Consider the following 24,160-nt stretch of genomic DNA (forward strand, 5'->3'; position numbering starts at 1 on the left):
CAGAAGTGTGCTGGTGGAAAAAAGGCTCACCTACTGTGCCTAAATTTGCTTTGAGGAATTACTCTTTTGTTCTTGCTGCTGAAAACCAGAGATGTATTCTAACCTACTTACTTTTACCTCCTATAAACTTTGCTGGATTCTTGGCAGTGGCTCCAGGTTCATCTGAGGACAATGCAGATCTGGGAAAACAGCCCTTTTTCTGCTGCTTACTTGTTGAGGTGGCGAAACTCCAGAAACCACAACTGATGGAATATCATAAAGACTAACCCACAAAACAGATTTATGATAAGTTTCAATGCTTGCTCCTTCTCTTTCAAGTCACTGATACCTCTCTCTCATTGCACTGAATTGAATAGAGGATAAAAAATCTACCTCTTCCCCATCCTCTGCTTCACCTTCCCTGACCCCGTCTAAATCAAAGAGAACTAATGTTCACGCTCAACTTGAATGAACTGCTGTTGCTTGTCCCATGGGCTGTTTGTATCTCAGCAACTGGCGAGCCAATGAGGAGTGAACCAACGTGTTATAATAATCCGTTTCATCTTGCTGGTCACATCGCTCACGAGACGATTCAAGTAGTCCTTCAGTTTAAGCACGCCAGAAAAGAAGTCTTTGAAGAAACAGCGTTTTAACAATTTACTTTCTTTCTTTCTTTTTTCTAAACCTACTTTTACCTTTTCTGAAAGAATAAGAAATGCTTGATGTTTTTGAAATCCTCGTCTTCTGTGAGACTGTCAAGGTGTCACCGATACTGTCACTCTATACAGTCTTTAACTTTGATGGCATTGTGATGTCTCTGCAGTATACCTTTAGGGTCTGTGCTAGTGTTTCAAAAATACAACCTGTTGAAGTTTAGATGGTTTAGCTGATATTAGTTTCTGTCTCTCTTTGTCTGGCGTTAAACAAAACAACCCATTTCCACGCCAGATCTCAAGAGAAGTGCTGACATCTGAGCTGCTGTGGGCATTGTCTGTGGATAGAGGACAACATTTCATCAGGTAAACGATTTGATAACTCCATTAGAACGCAGCTAGTTTGAGCAAATGAAATTGCAGTTGTGGATTTAAACTGCGAGGAGGAAAAAAAGAGAAAAATATATAAGAAGCGGCACAAAAGAAGGAGCTGTTAGGGCTGCTGTGTTGACGTCGTAAATTTAAATGCAGTGGAAAGTCAATGAGAAGGTGAGAACTTACTGATGCATAGTTGCTCAGAGTGGTGCGAGCTGAGGCTAAGACAATATTTGGAGCTATTTTTCAGCTTTTTGCTCACTGGGGGGCGGTTAAAGCTCCAGAGATGAAAGAATAAAGAAGTAAAACAGCAGAAAGAACAGCAGTGACAGAGCCTGTACTGAATACACTCTAGACATACAGTCATTTACATTTCGTACATTTACTGCTCAGGGCAAAAATGGCCAGACTGCACGGCGCGTTCAGCATGCAAATCTTCTCGACTGAAACAAGGTGAAAACGCGCTCCGTGCTTGTCTGAACACACCATAACGCGCTCTGCCTGCAGGTGGCACAAGTGCAGGAACTTTCGCTTTCTCCACCAATAGATGGTGCACGTCTGAATGGTGCAGTCCTGCAATTTTAAAGCCAATTTCATTTTCTTTTCATGTGCAGCTCGCGTAGTTCTGCAGTTGCATGAGTCTATACTTGGCCTAGATTTGGCCAGTTTACGTCACTACCTCTGCCCGTCTGTGTTGCAGCATCACAAGTCTACACTTACTTTCATATCCTCATAACAGTCCGCTTTCAGCACAACATTTAAAAAGTAAGCCTAAATGTATGTGTATCTTCTGTAATATGTCTTGGGGGGAGGGGTGAAAAAAGTGCTTCTGATTGACCTACTTAACAAAGGTTTTATTACAATTTACTTTTCATTTGTAGCAAAATCCTTTTACTGTGTGTTAATATACTTTCAAAGCTATTTACAAAAACCTTGCGAGCAACTTTGCTTGTTTCTCACAGATATTTTATCTGTAGTCTGAGGGGTTTCTGGCAGGTCTCCACACAGGCTAGAGTCTTTAGTGTTCCCTGGCCTTATTTGCACTCTCCGAGTAATGATGATGGTGTGCATGTCGCACGATGTCCTCATGTGGCTTCTTTCACTGCTGTTTGAGCTTATTAGTGAGTTCCCTTCTGTGCACTGTAACACTGATGCTAGTCCTCAGGACAGATGGTGGCAAGACAGGGTGAGTGAGAAAACCTCTGACATACACTCCCGCTCTCTCTCTCTGTCTGTCTTTCTCTGTCTCTCGCCCCCTGAGGCGCACTCACAGCTGCTGTAAACAATTTTCTTTATGTTCTCTTGTGTGATGTTGGTCCATTTATGAATTGTTATTTTTGATGAAATGGGATCAGATGTTTCTTTTTTTGAAAATCAGCCATGTACGACATTTTGGTGCAGTACAAAGCATTTAGTGTGACTCAGGTTTCACAGTTTGGGAAAGAACGGTGAATCCTGGTTTTCAGTGATCCATCCACAAACGATGGGTCCTTTCAGTTTTAAATAAGCCAGAATTAGCTGCGTTTGAAGAGTGGAAAAGGTTAATGCGAGGTTTATGTGTTTACCAAAAACCAAATCCCTGGAGAATCAAAGCACTGCTGTCCTCATAAGGTCATTGTGCACTCAACAGTGTTTAATAGGATGTGTTTTCTGCCCTGAGTTGTCTCTGCGGGATACCGCTAAAGCAGTGGGACAAACATCAACTGGCAGCATTTGTGATGCTGGACAGGAAGGTGAAGCAAAACACTGATGGCTGAGATTTTCAGGCAAGCTGAGGGCAGACTAGGTTAACGAACTGAGGCGCAGACATTAACTGGGATGACCTGTGAAACGTGATTGTGCATGGAGGTTTTACCTATTTACTTAATTATCCCCCCCCCCCAGGTAATTTAAACAGTTTAAAATCGTTTACTCAACATTATCCTGTTTTGTGAAAAACAGTCAAATTGCTTTTCTTACATTATTTTTAGTAGTTAAAATTCTGTCATTTAATGATCCAGTTGAATCTGAAATATAAGTCTTTCATTTTCTCACTCATCTCCATCACATCACGATCAGTTTTCTGTAGACTTAGGAGACGTTCACCTTTTGATTTTATATCTCAAGCCACAAACTTACTAATCTCTTCGTATGCATGAAATCACTGCACCAACAATTCCTCCCTCTTTTAAAGGTAGTCATGTTTAAATCACTATTATAACTATTATTTCACAGATTTCTCCTCCAGTGTGAAACAAGTTAATTTTAGTCAGTTAAATGCAGTGTTGGGCAAGTTACTTTGAAAAAGTAATTAATTACAGTTACTAGTTACTTCTTCAAAAAAGTAACTGAGTTAGTAACTGAGTTACAAGATTCTAAAAGTAATTAATTACTTGAAAAGTAACTATTGCATTACTTAAAAAAAAATGTTTAACCCTCTGGGGTCCAGGGTATAATTGGCCATTTTTAGCTACTTTTGATGTTTCCTCTACATTTCACCTTTAAAAACTATTTACTTTGCCTTGTTTGGTATCATCCTTTTCAGCACAACCTCACGTGTCTGAAATTACAGTTATGTTTTCATTTTGACATACTGTATTAACACAATTGATCTAAAATCAGACAAAAAACATAAAATCCGAGTAGAAAAAGTTATATTTTTTTTTACTGTAACAACCATAAACATGTTCATTCATAACTTTAAATGCAAATATAAATTGTCAATTTTAAAATCATATGCACAAGTTTTGCAAACAACAAAGTTATTTGCAGCCATTTACCTTTGACCCTTTTTTAAATAACCACTTCAAACTATTTACAGAACCATCAGCTGTTCTGCATTCAATAAGATGCCACACAAATTATTTGTGCCACTCCAAAATATAATTTCTGTCCACTATAAAGGAGAACATCACAGCCTGATACCTGCAGGTCTGACAGCAGCAGGTTTCTACCTGGAGACAGCAGTGGCCTCATTGTTCTGACACACAACACAAAACTATCCACAACACTACACACTAACTACACAAGACAACACATTAACGACATGCTCCAAACACGCTAAACGTCACAAATCTCTCACATTTCAAAACTCGCTCTCTCTCTTTTTCTGCTCTTTCTCTCTCGCAGTCACTCCTAAAACTTCCCCCTCTTCCTAAACAACCACATGTCATGTTACTATATCATTTTTTGATTGGTCGACATGGTGCATTTTTCCACCAACACAAAAGGGCTGTTGGGGGGGGGGTTTGGTCACAAGCAGAGAGCGCCTGCTGTCCTTAGACAGTAACAAAACTATTGAGGAAAAAACACATGTATATATTGTTTATCGTGACTCTGGTTTTACATGGCCTATCTATGGAAGCCCGTTTCCGCCACTAAATAAAAACAAAAAAGCTAGTATCCATAACTCGACTTATTAACTCGAAATTTTGAGAAAAGTAACTCGAAATTTCGAGAAATATAACTCAAAATTTCGAGTTACTTTTCTCAAAATTTCGAGTTAGCTCTGCCAATCAAAAATATACGTGAATGAGGTCGCTTTCTTGTTACCCGGAAGCATATGGCGCAGAGGAACGCGCACTCAAAAACGGATCCCAACAAATTGGCGCTTTCGCGAGTACGTTTGCTGATAGTAACACCATGTGATTCAGCTAATAACAGGGATTTCATCATTTGTGAAGCCAGGCTGAAAACACTCAGCAATCTGTGCATTCACGACTGGATGTAATACCGGTAGCTTAGCTGTAGCATTTGTAGCTGAGGGCTTCAGCTTCTGGGTAACAAGGAAATGATGTCATTCACGTAGATTCCTGATTGGCAGCGCCAACTCGAAATTTCGAGTTACTTTTCTCAAAATTTTGAGTTAATAAATCGAAATTTCGAGTTAATATGTCGAAATTTCGAGAAAATAACTCGAAATTTTGAGTTATGGATCCTTTTTTTTTTTTTTAGTGGCGGAAACGGGCTTCCATAGGCTTCCATACCTATCAGTACAATTTAAAAACTGGTATATATCACCTTGTTGCTTTGTCATGTTGAAGTGGTCATGTGATTGGCTTACCACGACTACTTTATTCTTCCTCAGTCAAACAGCCGCACTCATGCGATTGTTTTGCCCCCTTAGCTACAGGTGTTGTGCCAAAAAGTGATCGTCTGCCAGAAAGTGATTACCGTCCGCGGGAGCGCGCGCAGCTGCTTAAAGCTGTAGCGCCCAGATTACTTACATGCGGTAAGCTGAACACAGCTTCAACCGTCTATTTGTTGAAAAATAGTAACGCGACCGCATTTTCCTGTTAGTAACGTCGTTGTAACGAAAGAAATAGTAATTAGTCAGATTACTCGTTACTGGAAAAAGTAAAACCGTTACTTGTAACGCCGTTATTCCCATCACTGGTTAAATGTAACTAGGAAAGCTACATAAAACCACAAAGGGCTCTGTTTGTCTCTTTTTTGCATGTCCAGACACATACCGCTATTTTATGTCCCAGAGCCATGGCGTTTTTGCACTCTGGAGGACCTGCTGTGAGGACTTTATTGAAGATTTTGAGTTTTTTAGTTATTTTTTTCAAATGTTTCTGAATTTATTAAGTAAGCGCTTCATTGTCATGTATTCTTTTGCTCCTAATGGGCCTCTTTGAAACCAAAAACAGTGCTTTCAGCACTGAGCTAAACTTTTTTTTACCTAACTTGATGTTGTCCTTGCATTCAGTGGAACTGGGCATCTTTTTTATTAGACTTTGACTTCACTTTGTTAGTTTGTGGACACGACACAAGTCAGCAGACTTCAGTTAATGATGAAATACTGTGTAGCTTCACATTTACTGCTGTCTCAGCTTGTAGGCTGGCCATTTTTGACTGGCTGTGACTATTATATGCTCCATATATCTGGAACAAACTCCCAGAAAGCCTCAGATCAGCTGAAACACTCAGTTTATTTAAATCCAGGTTGAAGACTCACCTATTCTCAGCTGCATTTGAATAAAACACCATATCCACACTTTTAAGCTTAAATTTCAAAACTTACTACTGTTCTGATTTCATCTACTGTTTTTTTAATCAATTTTAAATCGTGCTTTTTAGTTGTTTTTGTTTTTTAATGTCTCTGTAAAGCACTTTGAATCACCTTGTTGTTGAATTGTGCTGTATAAATAAACTTGCCTTGCCTAAATTAAGCAGAAAAACTAAATTTGTGAAACTATTTTAACTACGTCGGCTTTTTGTCAAAAAGATCTGTGGCAACGTCGGAGAGAGATTGTGTGGCTGTATATGTAGAAATTAAACAACTAAATTGATCCAGTTGTACAATACAAATTGTTTGAATTAAACATAATTTAAGAACAATAAATGTGAGTTATATGAGAAAATTTGAAAATAAGTGAGCTAAAAGATTACTGTCAATATTTAGATGAATTTCTTTCATTCACAGTAGAATAATATGTTCTGCTGCTTTACATTCTCCAACTGTACTAAGAAAAGAAATCGAGTCATAAAAAATCTGTGATTTTCACAGCTGACTTCTTTTTACAGTATGAAAATACACTGCTAAAAAATTTAAACAGAGGCTAAAGCACGCATCTGTATGACTAATACGATGTCAAAAGCACATCTTAGTTCAAGCGTAAGCAAAATACAATTGAATAAATAAATAAAACATGCGTATTTACTTTCTGAACATCTTCTCTGCAAAACATTTTTTAGTGAAATATGCCCCTGATTGTTTTTGTGCCCTGCGTGAATTGTCGGCGGCCGTTCCAAAAATAATATTTCATCAGAAATGCAGAATGCTATATAATGCCTGTGTGTCATCGGGGAGAGGTGTGCTTCAAATGTTTGACAGGCGATTAAAGTCTTACAAATATTTGGAATTTTCTGTCAGACTCTGTTCTCTGGTTTTCTTCTGAAGTTGATCAAAATAAGTGTGTTCAACAACCCAACAACAAAATGGGATAATTTACTGAGTCCAGCTGTGTTTGAATTGTCAGATCGCAGGTGTTTCATTCATATGTATTTATGTGCGGTGTGGACCGAGAGAAACTGTTTCCCCCACTTGTTTCAAAAGATTTCATGCTTTTTTTAAAGGCTATAAAATAAAGCCAGTCTTTTAAAGGATTTTCACATTACAGACTGTTGTTGCACATTACTTCATTTGCCATCATCTGCAGCTCTGAACTGCTTTTTTTCCCCTTCCTCTTTTTTCACACCATCTCCCTTCCATCTGTCTCGTTTTCCTTATTTTCCCTTCTCTCTCACCAATCTGCAACTACACCTCCTCCCTTCCCCGTAACCCTCCTCCTCCTTATTGCCTTGGCTTTGTAAGACCCCCTGGTGGATCCTGGCATCACACTCTCATTTCAAAGGAATGAAAATGCAGCACTGGTCTGTGCCATCGGTTTGCTCTGCTCCCCCTTTCATCTGCCTGGACATATTAAGACAAGAAGTGCGAAGCTCTGCAGCAGCTCCCACATGAATCAGTCTGAACCCCCCAGTGGGAACGTGTGCTGGTCATTTCAGGTCCTGTTTCAGACCGCAGAAAGTGACTGAGCGATTAAGTTAGAGCGAGTATGAGAGACAAGGTAGTGACCGAGAAACCGCAAGTGACGCCAGTGATTTTTTTGAGGTCACTGTGTTTGCAGTGCATTTGTTGCTTTAGTGGCCTTGTTTTCTCAGGACACTCTGTGCCATAATCAGGTGTATGTGACTCACCACTTGAGAAAAGAAGAGGCAAGGGACTTCCAAGCATTCATGCATAACATACAGGAAAAGTAACACAGAGGGAGCAGAAAGTTCTGGCCTATTTGACACAGTTTTCTAGGATTTCTATCACGAGCTCTGCCTGTGTTTGGTTTTAGGGAACGATGCACTTTTACTTAAGCTCAGGAAAAGATTGTACTTGTAGGTAAATGCTGATTGCGTCACTGCATTTTTATTTTTTTTTTGTATTACACCAAGAGAATAAACTTTTCTCTAACTCAATGAAAGAGTGGATACGAATAAGGGTGCCCTCAGCTAAACTTAGGTAGCTCCCTAAATATTTAAAAGGGAAGAATGAATAAGAACCAGTGCCTGTATCAGCCAAAATACAAAATGCAAAATAAATAGAGCAATGCCGTTTAAGACTCTGGGCAACATGGGAGATCATTTTGTTTCGCATTATGTATTGTTATCATGCAAAGGGCGAGGTGTTTTGGATAAGGGCTTTGGAGCAATAAAGTGGAGGTTAAAGAGATTTGAAAGGAGAGATAACTGGGATAGAAACAAGCAAAGAGTGCACAAAAAGATGCCTGTATAGGCTGAAGGGAAGGTAGCCAACAGTGCTTAAAAAGCCCGGAGAAAATTAGCATGGCAAAGAAAGTGTCATTATACACAGTTAATTAAGACTGTGCCTGTATGCTGTTCAGTCGCATACAATGAAGAGTCAAAGATAGACACGCTACTTAGGTACATTTTAAATACCATCATGCATCAGATTAGAGAGGCCCTGAAAAACCTTTACCATTAAAAGCAACCATAATAGAATAAATAAAAACTTGCCACAGTCTGATTCTTTGAGATTGTTTTTCTCCTGAGCACGAACTTTCATTGTTGAAATAACCACCCCTTACAAAAATGTAGATTTAGGTCATTCTAAAAGGGATTTCTAAGAAATTTCACATGCTAGTAGCTGATGTGCACCAGGTGTCCATCAATCAGCTACAGCACATACAGCACAGTGCATAAGTCTGGGTTACTCTCTGTCTCTCACACACACACACACACACACACACACACACACACACACACACACACACACACACACACACACACACACACACACACACACACACAGAGCTTGGCATTCTTGTGCTTTTTCCAAGTTTTCAGTGCTGGTAGAGACTGTTTACAGTGAAGATGCGCAAGTTGAAGTAAGGCTAAGTTGTCTTCTCCGTTTCAGTAACATTAAATCGGTGTGCTTTCTCCTTGCCATGACTGCCACTCTCTCAAACAGTGAATTTAATCTTTTAAGCAGAAGGATTTGATTTCACTGTAAGCAAGCAGCCTTTCATCCCCAATATATCTAATGCTGCTACAATATACTGTACAGTGTATACAGTAGGTAGATTCTCCCTAACCCTTGTCCAGCCCATGTTTTTAAAGATACACCCAAAGGGAAATGAAAGAAAATTCAGTATTTTATCAACTATATATAAATTCATAACAATTATTTCTGCAGCAAGACTTCTCAAGAGAAAAAAAAAAACTTTTGCAAACATGAGTTTCTGTCTAGAAAAAGCTGTTGTTAATGTCCTTTTCCTCCTACACGGGGCTGAGAAACTTTTTGTTCAAATCACCATACCCATCATACGGTGGCATTACATAAGAAGCCCGGAAAGAGTCAACTTTCAATTTATGGTTCCATATTTAATGTGTTTGTGGGGGAAGTGAGAGGTTTTTCAAGGAGTAAACACCTACCTACGTAGCACCCAATGTGTTAGAGCCGTCTGGAAGGAGGGAAAAGGCCATAAGGAAACATGCAAACTCAGACGTTTTAAACAAACGAAACTACTGAACAATTTAGACTCTGCAAATTCATCTCTATTGACAATCAAACAGAGGTTTTAACATTTAAACAGCTTAGGTCAGATTCGGCAAAAAGAAGCTGCTTTGGCTCAACGGTAGGACGAGCATCACATTTACTTACACTGACCTGCAGTGTGAACTTATCGCTCAGTTATTTAAAAATAATGTGTAAGCTTAAATCAGGTCTGGCCCTCCACAACATGTGGCCCCTTGGGAAAATTGATTGCACATCCGTGTCTGAGACATTCCCACTATATTTCTACAGTAGACCGTGAGTTGCTGTTGTGTTCCGACGCCTCGATCTCACTATCCCATTTCAGCACATCTGCTCTACAAGTATTTTGCCCCAAGCACACCGACTATATGTGTAAAAGAAAACAGCTATACTTTTCAAATGCTGTTTTAAAGAATAACAGAGTGGGTAATATAAGGTCATTAACCCAAAATGTGCCCTGGCAAACTTCTGATGAGAACGAGATAATAGAAAAACCAGATTTGACCACATTCACACCTGGTATTAAAGAACTATTTGAGTCTACATCTAAGAGTGATTGGTAAGTGGTTAGGCCAGCCAGACCTCCAGAGGTGGTTTGGCTCACAGTGTGATCAGATCTGTCTGCCAGGTGTAATTTAATGCAATTCAGTGTGTTTCTTACATTTTTAACCGAGTAAGTAAGTAGATCGGTCATAACTCATTCTCATGTGTGTTTAAAAAAAAAAAAAAAATCCCCACATACCATAATTTTTTTTCCCATAGTGATGGTGACACAGCTGTGGCAACAAATTATTTTTCATTGTTTCATTGTTTTTTTCTTCTGCAAAAGAGACATTAAACCTGAGATCTAATGCCTCAAACTGAAACAAAATACAGTCTATACAATATCAACTGTAGGGACTAGCACGGCCTACATTTACCCCCTCTGCTCTGGGCATTGTCACTGACACATTTTACAGGGTTTGGGGGGTTTTTGTGGCATCTATTCATTAAGAGATTGTTTTTTGGAATATGTAGGAATTTCTGTGACAACTTGCGCGGTGAACAGTAAATGGCAGATTAAAGACATTTCTGGCACTTCAAACTGAACGCTGACACAAATGAGACGATTCTTTGAGAAGCAGTTTGCTTGTAACAAACCACGAACAAATGAAAAGCAGCAGCTGCGGTTTAAGATCTTTATACACAAAGTACAAATGTAAAAACAAAACAAAACACTTGCCTCTTAATCCAGTTTTAGTTCAGTTTAGTATGCTATCTCAGCACCATTTTCTTGAATTGCTGGATGTGAAACACTCATGCCGCACTTTGTGGTGAAAACTGAGACGCGTAATGAGAGTGCTATTAATCGCTGTTTATTCCACTATCTAATGTGTTTGACATCTTGTAAGCAACACTTGGCTTACAAGATAACTGATGAGCACTCAAAAAGCTGTTTTTCATAAGATACTCATCTGTGTTTTTGTCACTGGCGAATGTAGCACTCGTCCTAGCTTGATAAAGATGTGTCGCAGTAAAACGATAGCTCAATTAGCAAAACTGTCAACCTCAAAGGGATTTCGAGCACTGTCCTGGGTGTGAAGTTTATCACTCTGAGTCTTGGCTAAGTAACTCTGTGTTTTCCCACACGCACTGGAACCCTGGCCTTTCCTAGACAGGCCTGGCAAGCCTGGCACATGGCCGTTAGCTTTCCTAAAGCAAAGTTTGTGGCATGTCCGATTACACCAGTGTGAAAACAGCGCAGGATATACTTCATGGTTGATGAACTAACAGGGTCCTGCTTCGTGTATGCTCAAAGTGAGAAAGAAGCGTCACTGAAAGAAGCATTTATGAGCTAGTTTTGAGTTTATTTTGCTTAAAAAAGTTGGAATGAAACGTCTAAAATTGTTTTCTTATTTTAAGAAATTTTACCGTGTTATCATCTTACTACGCTGGCAGATTATTTCACTTGATTATAGTCTGGATCTTCGCAAATTTTTCTTCTTATATTTAGACTGCAGATTTTTTCCAGTCATCAAGACCAAATGCAATAGTGCAAATACTAGGCTACTTCCCATTGTGTAACTTTAGGCACTCTGCTGACATTGTCTGGAAAATGGCTTTAAATATTTGCTTTAATTGTCAAATTTTTCTTAAGTGAACAATGTAGCACACCATGCTAATCTTGCTATGATACATCAACAGTTAAAACCTTCATTAAATAACAATAGCAAAACCTTATGGCAGGTGATTGCTAATTGTAAAAGGAGATACAGGCAGTAAAGGCAGACCATTTGCAATTTTATTTCAACAAAACACATGATTTCCTTCTTAGGGCACAATCGCACTAACATCATTAAGAGTGGTCAGACCAGACAATAAAATAAACACAATACAAATTCCAGCATATATAAACAGACATAGTGACAAATGGAACAATGCACTAAATTGGAGTATGCAAAAAACAAAACAAAAAAGGAGCAATGAGACAGCTGGGGTAACAGATCACTTTATATCATAAAGTCACTAAAGGACGATGGTAGTTATTACTGGTACTGAGACACAGACATATTTATTCATAGGGCAAAAGCAGTCTATATAACATTACCATTTCGATTCTTACACACTACAGCCGAGCCTTTTGTTGATAAATCCAAGAACTTCTCTGATCAAAGTCTTTAAGTTTATGGACAGATGGTGGAGAAACACTCTCCTTGCCATCCCATGCTGTTCATGAAGAACATCTGGACCACATTCAGGTCACTCCTAAATATTTACACAGCCAGGCTACAAACCACCGATGAGAAATATACACATCCTCTGTGAAACTATAGGTGGAAAGGATTATTTTGAGTTTGCTGGTAGGTTAAAAAGCCATGGGGTAAAAGAAAAAAGTCCTGTTATTGTACTGTTATTCTTATGGTGGACTTTATTCAGCAGGAGTGTGAAGATATAATAAAGCTGGAGCTATGCAAGAACCAGTCACTCAGATTTTACACTGCGACGCAATGCAGTATTTTTTGTTTTTCCATCTTTCAGTTTCCCTGGTTGCCACAGAAATGAAGCTCCTTTTTTTTTTTCTACACCCTTGTCATTGCTGCACTTTTCATTAGGAATTAGATAACTGGATAGCTTTGAATGTCATTTATGCATGGGCATGCATACGTATTTATTTGTCTGTGTGTGCATCTGCATACATGCGCTTATCTCCTGATTAACGCTTTTAGTATCTCTTCCTTTGAATACCAAATAGCATTCTTCTTATATATATTTAGACCTGACATGAGTCCAACTTGACACAGTCACATCTCAGATCTAACTTGTTGACATGCTGAGAGCAGGCGGGTGGCAATGGAGCAAAGCAAAGCTAATGCTGAGCAGAAAGAGAGAAAGAAAGGAAGAGAGAGTGAGAGAGAGGCTACGCAGCAAGACTCAGCTGTGTGTTCGCCGTTTTATCCACCCCAAAGTTCAGACGAGGACAGACTCGTACACTCACTGCCTTGAGATTAGCCAGTTTTTGTTTTTTTTGGAAGGGGGGGGGGGCAACAGTCATGAGAAAGAACTGAACTTCAACCATGTAAAATGAATCCTATCTCTAAAATTAGGCATTTTTTGCCCTTTTCATGTGACGATGCACAAGCAAACTATTAAATCCGGGTCATGTTTTTTTCGACCGTCTTAGCCCTCAATGTATTAACAGTTTATGGTGAGTATATAGGCAGCACAGGGGGACATTTAAGGCTAATCGAGGATCAGGGGAGGATCACATGTTGAGTTACACATCAGACCGGGCTGAAGAAGAAGTAGACATTCATGTGAGACAGAGATGCTTCTCCGTGGTAATTCAGTTGACACATAAATGGCTATAAGGCTATAGGCCTAGGGAAAGGATGGCCCAAACATAATGAGAAGCATGTAAGTGAGCTTAATGAGAAGCAGAGCGTATGTGGAGGGTACGTGCTCGGCATGTGTGAGAGCCAGCATATTTGTTAACTTGCTTCTGTTAGACCTTGCTCTCTCCCCACAGATTAGCCTCTCAGTTTTCTTTGTGTTTATCAGATGATGCTCAAAGAGCACTTAATTTTCTCATTAATATTGTCTTAAATGTTGGAGTTTGATGCAAATTGACAGAGAAAATTGCACATTCTGTGTCCTGGCCTATGCACTCTGTTGTTTTTCTTCCATTTACTGTGAACTATTCCCTGAGGTTTCCATAAACTATGCAGTGAGGCCCTCTTTCTATAGCCTACAATATGAAGCTTTCCAAGAATCTGGGGGGCTGTTAACCTAAAACAGCTTTCCCTTGCCAGAAAAAAAGAACTTTTGAATGTCAGCCCAACAGCTTGCCCTTGAAGAGATGGAGTGAATGAGAGACCATGGTTGATTTTCACATTAGCCAAAATGTTCAGGTTTGCGTTTGTGAGGTGAGTTTAAAAAACAACAAGACAGCCAGTGTGCACAGCTATAGTTACTTGCACAAATTCAAAGCTTTCTTGTACAACTTAATTGCTGTAAAAGACAGGAAGAGCAAGTAAATACCTTGAGATACTTAGTCACAGGGATCATTTTTGGTACAAAAAGCTGGATGGACCTTTTTCTTTCATTTTTAGTGTTTACTTGTGCAACATAAGGCTCTTTCATCACGATTTACAGGAAAATTTCTTTTAAATGTCTGGCTTGTGACTAATTGTTCTCAGTGTCTGGGATAAGGTTTTCGTGAAAACAGGCATGCTTTTGTGATGTGCTGTTGCATCAAAGTTGTCTCAACTTACACTGAAGTCATGCATTTCCAGTAGAGACGTGATACAAAGATACTGTTACTGGAAGAAGCAAGTGGTTAACAAATGCAGTGACTCAGTTCAGCTATAACAACACTGGTTCCGGTATAACACCGTGGTTGCTTGAGTGTCAACCTGGTATTAGTTTTCTTTGACTCCAAGTTACTGAATTTGCATAAATTCTTCTAAAATTGATTTAATTTATTTTGGCAGCTGTAAGTGGGAAAAAAAGAGGTTGTGGATTTGTTGATTTTGCAGAAAGAAAGAGAACAAAGAAAGAAACAAAGATCATAACAATCAAGTGTTTACCTGACTATGAGACTCAGCCCACACATGTCATATACAAGCTGTGAATAAAAAATTTACAAGAACAACAAAAAAACTCTAATTTAAATCTGACTATCTCCCCTTCAAGGCCATCTTCTCTGTTATGTCCAGACAGCTTCCAGTTCGGCTACACGGAGCGCTAACTTCTAGAGGGCTTAAACGTGAAACATTGGCTTCTCTTTAAACCAAATCATTTTTTAGTCAATTTCCACCCAACCTGTCACTTTTCATCACATAAGGAGAGACTCACCAGGAACATTTTTTTTGATATTCACCATGTGCACCATAAACACAACAGTAAAACTGTCAATGTGGAATTTTCCTGTAATGTACTAATTTAGCAAGATGCTAACGTGTATATTGCTAACGTGTGTAGGCACAGAGCCTACTGCATATGCCATCTTTGGTTGCCACCTGCTCTATTTGGCCCAAATTGCCTGTCGAAAACAAAAATTAAGCTTAAAGTTTTCTGTGGTGGCAGAGTGGAGAAGAGCCAGCATTACAAGTATGAGGGGACATAACAGGACTTCTAAAAATAACAGACAATGCAGTCACACTGTATATGGGATGGTAGGAGATCAGCAAAATTTAAATCTGACCAGGTTTTTTCATTGTAAGAGGCGCACCCCAGAATTGTTTGATCACGCTTTATGTGAAGATTAATGAAAGTCAAGGGTCGTGGTTGTATCATATGCAGAAGTGCACCATAGACAAAAATTAGACTTCCTATTCATAATCACCTGGGGCATCTCATATGGGCTGACAAGTCAGCCAGGCCTGCTTAACGAAATTAATGAAAGCATCCACCTTGATGACAAATCTAAATAATGTATAAAATGCACATCAACCTCTAGGATTGAAGAAAGAAATGCCTTTTTCTAACTAAACATAATCATGTAATCTTGTCAACATCCCAAAAAGCAAAACAAAAAAACCCCCAAAAGATGTTAACATAATGGAACTCTAGGTTTCAAAGCAGGATGATGTCACAGGGGTATTGCAAAGGCCTACAGTGTGTAACTAAAATGGAACAAAAAGATGTGTGTGTCTACAGGGCTGTTATTATATTTTACAATTAATTTGCTGTCATGTAACTTGTTAAAGGCCCCACCACTACATCTGCCAGTTGTCCGTGTATGAAAATTGCATTCTGTTCACAAAACGCGCACTGGATGATTTCAGAAGTGAGAAAAAGGGAAAAAAGAATCACTTCCAGCACCTGTTGCACAGGCTCCACTTTGTTTCAGCCCCAGCTAAAAGAGGTGAGATCAGGAAATTTATGGGATGACTTCATGATGCTGAGCATCTCTGTTTAGATTGTGTGTAAAAGGGAGAAATACGGTTATAAACAAAATGACAGACCATCAGACAACTTGAGTAAGCCACTGATGCACACTTGCGTTTTCATATCACTTTTTCAGTGATCAGGGGCCAGCAGTAAACATCAAAAGTTACCATCATCAAAACCTCAAAGAAACAAAACTCAGTGTGGTCCATCTCTCCACCAATTCATTGCAGTCTAGCACAGCAACATCAGCGGCACACATCAAAATAGAAAACTCATAGTTAACCTACAAAGTTATGTTAAGAGCTACCAATCTAGCATAAATGTTCCTGTCCATGTGCTTACTAAAGCCTGGGTTCAAAGCAAGGGCTTAATGTAATTCTCTCGCACAACAGGATTTGTATTAGTTCGAAAAGGGTCAGTGGGGTTAAGAGCTGCTAAGTAGTAGTGTTTAAATCCTTCCTAAGCTCAGCCACCACAATGCAGGGCCCCCCACACTCTTCTAGACTTGTTTCACCTCAGGGTGTGGTTTAGACAACTGGAGAGGCAAAGGGGACAGTTATGGAAAAACAGATATGCAAGTCAGTTATTTCCTCCCGGATTTGTAGACAGACATTTCCCACATGTCCCAAAACCAGTAAGTGTAGTTGGTTTGGTTTTGATGCACTGGTTTTGACTTAATTGTTTAGTCAAGCTTGTTTACTAGAGCTCCAGTTTGGAAGGGTCATCTCGGGTTTTACGCACACTCTTGGGGCTTAAATGCTGTATAGTACCATTGGCTCATGTGACTTATCTATGCACTGACTGTCACTAATAACTGGTAGGACTCATCACCACCCTTCTGGATCTTCTTTTCCCTTAAAACGGTTGAGATTTGCATGGTCTTAATTATAATAATAAGAAGTATGCACGCATTCAAATGAACAACCCTCATGCAAGTATCAACACTGAATCATCAGATGTTTGTCCTTAAAGAGTGACACCCTTTGCCACATTGCAAAGCTCACGTTTGCCGTAATTAAGGACAGATTTACGTGAGATGCAGATTTTATTCCACTGCGACACTAGGCATTACAGGCCAAATCACCAGGGTCAGGAGGATTGTGACCTGGTTACAGATCAGGTCAGTGGACTAGGCATCCAGGGAATCCCTTAACAACATGAGATAGTGCCCTATTATTACCTTCACAACAGCAGGAAATGAAATAGAAACGTTCAGTGGTATGGTTGATAAATAACTCCTAAAAAAATGGAACTTTCAACTTGAATGTTACATTAATGTTGAAATCATCTGGGATTGGGCAAGGATGGGATTATCAACCAGTTGTGCTTTTTTATCAAACAACTTTGTCCAGAGAGAATTACCACAAAGGGATTGCTGTGAAGTTTTGTGATGATATGTTAACCACAATATCGCGATGCTTGTGAGGCTAAGGACTCATAAACTCATGGCAGTTAGACAGGTATGCGTGGAATGAGTCAAATCTGAAATGTCCTCTCATCTGGCGCCATCCTAAGGTCACACTTTACAATGTGTTAGCCCACTAATGGAAGGTTCAGTGTGTCATCAATTTACTAATAATGACAGGGTACATCTCCAGTTCTGCGTGTTACTGTCAGGCGGGGTAATGAAGGCATGAGAATTACAGGTTGCGAAGCTACCGCTAAGATGCCATGTAAAGATGTCGACCTTTACTTGTCAGTGACATTCATACAACCAGCTGTAATTAAATGTTAGAAACATGTTTGAGGGGTCCATCTGCAGACAGAACACCTGTTGGTTCAAAAGAAGTTTTCAGAATCTGGTCTAAACTGCATCCACTGTGGTGGTGATTGTTCATCCGGTGCAGATTTACCTCGGATGAACCAGCATTTGGCTGCAGATAGACGTGGGCGAGAGGGAGAGAGAGAAAGAGAGACAGAGTGTAGGAGAGAGACTGAGAGGAAAAAAAGAGTGAGTGTCAGAGAGGAAGAGAGCGAGAACAGTGTGAGCAATCTGAGGAGACTAAGCAGGAGGTTGATTTAAAATTAGAGTGAATGTCGGCTCGGTACCCCTGCTGTTTGGGTGATGGCGCGGCTGCGTAGAGAGGCAGCTTAGCTCCAGTGAACTTGATTTAAATTCTGAAGCACCAAACATCACCCAGCATTTATGGATAGTCTTGCATGTCTAAGGCTTTGACTTTTGGGTGTCCTATCTTGGTTATGACAGTCATGGGATCAATAAAAACAGACACTAAGATATAACCTCAGATTGGTGTTACAAAAGCTCAAATAAGCCAGAGTTTTAGAAATGATAAGGATACAGCAAAAGGACACCATATGGTTGGGTATAATGAAAATAAGAGGAAAAAGTATATAAGTGATCGTTGAAAAGATGTGCAAGTTACTCAAAATACTTAAAAGTGGGACAGTTAAAACAAAGTTTGTGAGGCAACTCTTATCTATGACTAGCATCAAAATGTAAAACCTTAATTTGTTTTTAAAGTCAATAATAATGGATTGGATTTATATAGCGCTTTTCAAGGCACCCAAAGCGGTTTACAATGCCACTATTCATTCACTCTCGCATTCACACACTGGTAGAGGCAAGCTACGGTTGTAGCCACAGCTGCCCTGGGGCAGACTGACAGAAGCGAGGCTGCCATATCGCGCCATCGGCCTCTCTGGCCATCACCAGTGGGCGGTAGGGTAAAGTGTCTTGCCCACAAGGACACAACGAACCCGCGACCTTCCGGTTACAGATGCGCTTCCCAACCCCCTGAGCCACGGTCTCCCGTGACAAAATGTCTAGAAAATAGTCATTAGAATCACTCACACAGTCTTCTTGTCTAATGTTGAATCAACAGATCTTTAAGTGAATTCCGAATTCAATCATATTGATGACGACTTATCAGTACAGTTAACCAGCAAGCGTTTAGCATTAAGTTAAGTGGAGCCATTGAACCCCCACACATGAAGAGGAGCACGGAAAAACATGATCTGGCCACAAAATTCAAGCTCACTGTGAACTTCTGACTTGGTCTGCCACCTCTGTTTAATAATGAGAGACGCTACAATGGAAAAGCCACTGGACATAAAGATTCAGCTAACAAGGATGTTGTTTTGCACAGTTGTCCTTTCTCACATGTAGCACACAGCAGGAAATAGTCTGTTTTAGACATGTTCACACTACTGGGAATACTTTGTGTGGGTTAGGTGTGGGAGCTGCCTGGAGCGTGCAGGAGGCAGCAAACAGGAAGCCTGCTAGTTAATGGTCAGTGCACAGAAAATCAGATGATCTGGTCTTACACGGCACAATCCACCATCACAGAGACTTTATACTAGTGAGTAGCAGGTTAAGTTACTGGCTAATGTATGGTCTGACTATGTTGGTGTGTGGCATGTGTGACAAGAAACCTACAATTTCTTCCCATTTTCTTATTCTAAGCTGCTGCATATATGTATCTTCAAGACTGCTAAGATAATGAACCAATGCTGATGTTGTTATCAGCTTCCTGCAGTTTATACATAAGGTATCAATATTTGCACCAGATGATGGCGTGGATATTAAATGAGCACACCAGGAGACACTTTATAAGTATGCAGGTATTGGCTTGCACCGTCATCTTCAACATCTGTCTAAGAAGAGAAAGCCGTATTTTATTGGGATTTTACTGGCAGTTGTGCTCATTAATTTGACATAAACATACGAAACACCAATGACTACATGTTATGTTTTAGCAGGTTTTCTGTCATGTGTTCTCAGAGTCTGTATACCACCCAAGAGGCTTGTTTGTCTGTTAAATGTTGCTTTTTTTCTTTTCTAAAGAACTTCCAGTGATAGTTAAATGGTCATAATAGGTTTCTGTATGTTGATGTTTGCATTGCTGCAAGATTTCAACTTTTAAAACACTGGAAATATACATTCTCTGTCATTATGGATATGGGAGATTATTGCCAACTTTCTAGCAATTACTGATCTGTGCTGTTTTCCCTTTAAACCCCCGCCTCTTCAAAGAGGAATATAGACATCTAATAACTATACACAAGACTAAAAAAAGATAGTTAAAGATGAATAAAGTTTTCATCCTTCCCATCACCAGGTGCCTTGAATCTGACTCAAATCTCCAGGATATTTGGCTCATAAAAGTAAATGGTACCCTTTCTCACCTAATAAAAGACATAAATGAACCCACATCCTCAGGTTATGGAAGGGCATCTAAATAACTGAATGACTCCGACGTTCACTTCAGCTTCCCCAGCCAAACCTAAATTATCCGTATGTCACGTCATGTAGGATGTGGATGTATATAATTCTACAAACATGGTCATTACTGAAGTGTCAGTATGAACTGCTTACCTTTTCATCAACGTGATAATTATAGCTCAGCCCATTAACCTCCCGTAATCAAGACATATACATGAAGCAGTATGCATTTACATTGTATGTCTTCAGATGTTCGCCACAGATGCCTCGTAAAATTTGCGAGCTTTCATATGATTACAGATTGAAGCAGGCTTGATCAGTAGCTTTAAAATATGTTGTCCATTACCATTCTGTTTCATCTCTGACTGGAAAGTGATGGAGGAGATGTGCGAGACATGGGATGAAAACACAACATGTGCAGTAAGTCCAACATGTTAACCATATGGACGAATCAGCGGGAGATGTAAATGCAGAAGAAAAAAATGTCAGAAAGGCAGCTTACGCACAGGAGGAGTGTGTTATAGACAGACACTGGTTTTTTTTCCTCCATCACTGCTGCATTCAGCTTTTATATTTGAAAGAAAAAAATCTGTTGTGATGCAACATTATTGTAATTATTTAACTCAGAATTAGTTGCATGGGAATGAAACCCGAGTCGCTGACAATATAGAAGGCATTTGAAGGTAACATGAGGCTACAGTAGAGCTAAATTTCCCAGGGATTCAACGACCTGTGATTTTAGAATGACTGTAACTTTATAATGGAAATGATTATAAAAATTGACAATAAACTGGACTGGGCTAAAAACACCACAGCACTTTACAGGAAGGGCCAGAGTCGTCTCTATTTTTTGAGGCGACTGAGGTCCTTCAACATCTGCCAGAAAATGCTCAGGATTTTCTATGAGTCTGTTGTGGCCAGTGCGATCCTCTATGCTGTTGTATGCTGGGGGAGCAGGCTGAGGGTCGCAGATGCCAACAGACTTAATAAACTAATCCGTAAGGCCAGTAATGTTGTGGGGATGGAGCTGGACTCCCTCAAGGTGGTGTCGGAGAGGCGGATGCTGTCCAAGATAAAGACAATGTTGGATAACACCTCCCACCCACTCCATGACATGCTGGTCAGTCACAGGAGCTCGTTCAGTGAGAGACTGAGATTACCGAAAAGCACCACTGAACGACACAGGAAATCTTTCCTGCCTGTTGCCATCTCCCTGTACAACGCATCCACTTAACACACTGGTTACTGCTACAACTACACGTTTCTTTTCCAGCTATTTATTTATGAGTGACTTATGTATGTATATATATGTATATATTGTACTATTCTTAGTTAGCGTATTGTCTGTCTTGTCTTAATGTTGGTTTATAATGGAGCACTGTAACAAAAAATAATTTCCCCCAGGGATTAATAAAGTCTTCTGATTCTGATTAGATTTTAAGTGTTTCAACTGCCATCATTATGTATTTTTTTAACTTTTTTTTGTCTTTTTGAAAATTTCTGCATGATGCACCTTAGGTGTGAATGAATGTGAATATCTGCTGCATAACGAGCTAAGGTGGTTGCTGCGGAGGAATTCATTCATCTTTCTCTCATATCAGCAGGCCACACCTGTGGTTCTTTGCTTGTCAGTCTGAAGGAGTGTGGCGGGGAGAGCTGCCATTTATTTGAGTTGTTTTTCACCTGTTCGTGTTAGATAGAGAGCTAAGCTGTCGTATTTCCATTTGTTTCTTTGGGTTATGTTGTTAGGCTATAGTTGTCATTCGATTTAACAAGTTGTTCTGTGGCTGCTTGAGACTTCAGGACTTTCGTGTTCTGTCTCCTTAAATGAGTCAACAGAACAGTCATTAGGAAATTGTATATAATGTAAATAGATAAGATCAATACTTTGGCTTTAACATGCCTGTACAGGATTCTGGATTACTGAATCTGTTGCTGAAGTTGTAAAAAAGAGACAATATTTGTTAGGCTGTCCGCTATGAGACTTTTTTTGATTTAAAAAAACAAAAAAAACAAAAAAACAACAACAAAAAAAAACATACAAAAAATACATTTCTTTTTCCAGGGGCCTGTTCTTTCAGCTTATGTTATGCTACATGATCCCAGGATCATACAAGGACATAATACACTATTACAACAGATTATACAGTAAAGCCACTGTTGGACATAATCACTTGGTTAAACACACTATAATAGCGAATCTCAGTTTTCCGTCAGAACTCACTTATTTGGAGTTAACTCAAGGTCAAAAAATCAGTGAAACATAATAGTTTGGTAAGATGACACATTATCCTGTTGAAAGCACCTGTTATACTAAAACCATAAAGCAATTGTCGTTGTTAACTACTATGCTCACGCTCTGGTATTTGGATAATATACAAGTGCCACTAAAGATCTCACAGTGTGTCTCAAAAGCTTTGCACTCTATTACAGCACCAGCAGCTGCTGGTTAAGCCAAGGTTTGCATCAAATTCTGACCCTATCATCTGAGTGCCACAGCATAAATTAGACCAAGTAAAATTTGTAATGTTACATTTTTGCTTTGTCGAATTTTGTGTGATTTTGTCCCCACTTCCCAGAAGGGTGTGTTCTTCTGTTGCTCAACCCCACCTGCTTTAATGTTTTTACATCCTCTGCATTTAGAGATGTTATCTTAAAAAATGACAATAGTTTATTTATAAAGAATATATAGAATTATAGAATCAAATCTGCCGTGTTCAAAGTCTTCGAACATAAACTTAGATAACTTTTAACTATGTACAGCTGAACAAGTTTAAGGACAAACACTAATGTAACTGTTGAGCCATTTAAAATGCACACGTGTGGATCTACTGGCCTTGACAGTAGATTCTCCAGTGCAACAAATCAAATATATAGCTCATAAATAAAAACGGGAGACGTGTAAGCTAAATAAAATCTAGTTAGCCTTGGCCAAAAAATGCTTAATCTACACCACTGTGAATGTACTATGAGTGTTGTGGCTCCCCAAAAAACGTTGTAAACAACAAGCCATAAACCCAATACGGCTTTGAGATGTGTTTATCAGAGAAAATTGTTTGTCAGTCCACAACAATATACAAGTTTTAAATGCGGATTCTTTTAATTGGTGACTGTTTCTTTGCGTAACTGTTAACTGAGATGTTTTCTTTTTATGTGCTTTTGTCATGGTCCTGGGTCATTGACCCCCGTTTTTTTGTGTTTCCTTTTGGCTTCATCTTGGGTTTGGTGTTTATTCTGATTTTGTATTACAGGGAGTGCAGAATTATTAGGCAAATGAGTATTTTGTCCACATCATCCTCTTCATGCATGTTGTCTTACTCCAAGCTGTATAGGCTCGAAAGCCTACTACCAATTAAGCACATTAGGTGATGTGCATCTCTGTAATGAGAAGGGGTGTGGTCTAATGACATCAACACCCTATATCAGGTGTGCATAATTATTAGGCAACGTCCTTTCCTTTGGCAAAATGGGTCAAAAGGACTTGACAGGCTCAGAAAAGTCAAAAATAGTGCGATATCTTGCAGAGGGATGCAGCAGTCTCAAAATTGCAAAGCTTCTGAAGCGTGATCATCGAACAATCAAGCGTTTCATTCAAAATAGTCAACAGGGTCGCAAGAAGCGTGTGGAAAAACCAAGGCGCAAAATAACTGCCCATGAACTGAGAAAAGTCAAGCGTGCAGCTGCCAAGATGCCACTTGCCACCAGTTTGGCCATATTTCAGAGCTGCAACATCACTGGAGTGCCCAAAAGCACAAGGTGTGCAATACTCAGAGACATGGCCAAGGTAAGAAAGGCTGAAAGACGACCACCACTGAACAAGACACACAAGCTGAAACGTCAAGACTGGGCCAAGAAATATCTCAAGACTGATTTTTCTAAGGTTTTATGGACTGATGAAATGAGAGTGAGTCTTGATGGGCCAGATGGATGGGCCCGTGGCTGGATTGCTAAAGGGCAGAGAGCTCCAGTCCGACTCAGACGCCAGCAAGGTGGAGGTGGAGTACTGGTTTGGGCTGGTATCATCAAAGATGAGCTTGTGGGGCCTTTTCGGGTTGAGGATGGAGT

At 39.6% G+C, this 24,160-nt stretch overlaps 1 protein-coding gene across 2 annotated transcripts in view; it reads left to right on the forward strand.

The window, feature by feature from the left end:
• The window catches only part of LOC146366023 (uncharacterized), a 32,900-nt gene continuing 8,740 nt past the window's right edge, over positions 1–24,160 (forward strand). Inside the window, exon 1 of one of the 2 annotated variants that reach the window (XR_014798583.1) lies at positions 1–998. Coding sequence is in view for 1 of the 2 variants with exons in the window: in XM_084914459.1 (XP_084770585.1) it covers positions 2,062–2,193 (132 nt within the window). In the remaining variant the exon portion in view is untranslated. Of the gene's footprint in view, positions 999–1,923; positions 2,194–24,160 lie in introns of those variants that run through there. The other variant, XM_084914459.1, reaches the window with a different exon arrangement.

The sequence above is a fragment of the Perissodus microlepis genome, chromosome 19, assembly GCF_051167445.1.
Source record: "Perissodus microlepis isolate ML-2025 ecotype Zambia chromosome 19, ASM5116744v1, whole genome shotgun sequence".
NCBI classification, from domain to species: domain Eukaryota; kingdom Metazoa; phylum Chordata; class Actinopteri; order Cichliformes; family Cichlidae; genus Perissodus; species Perissodus microlepis.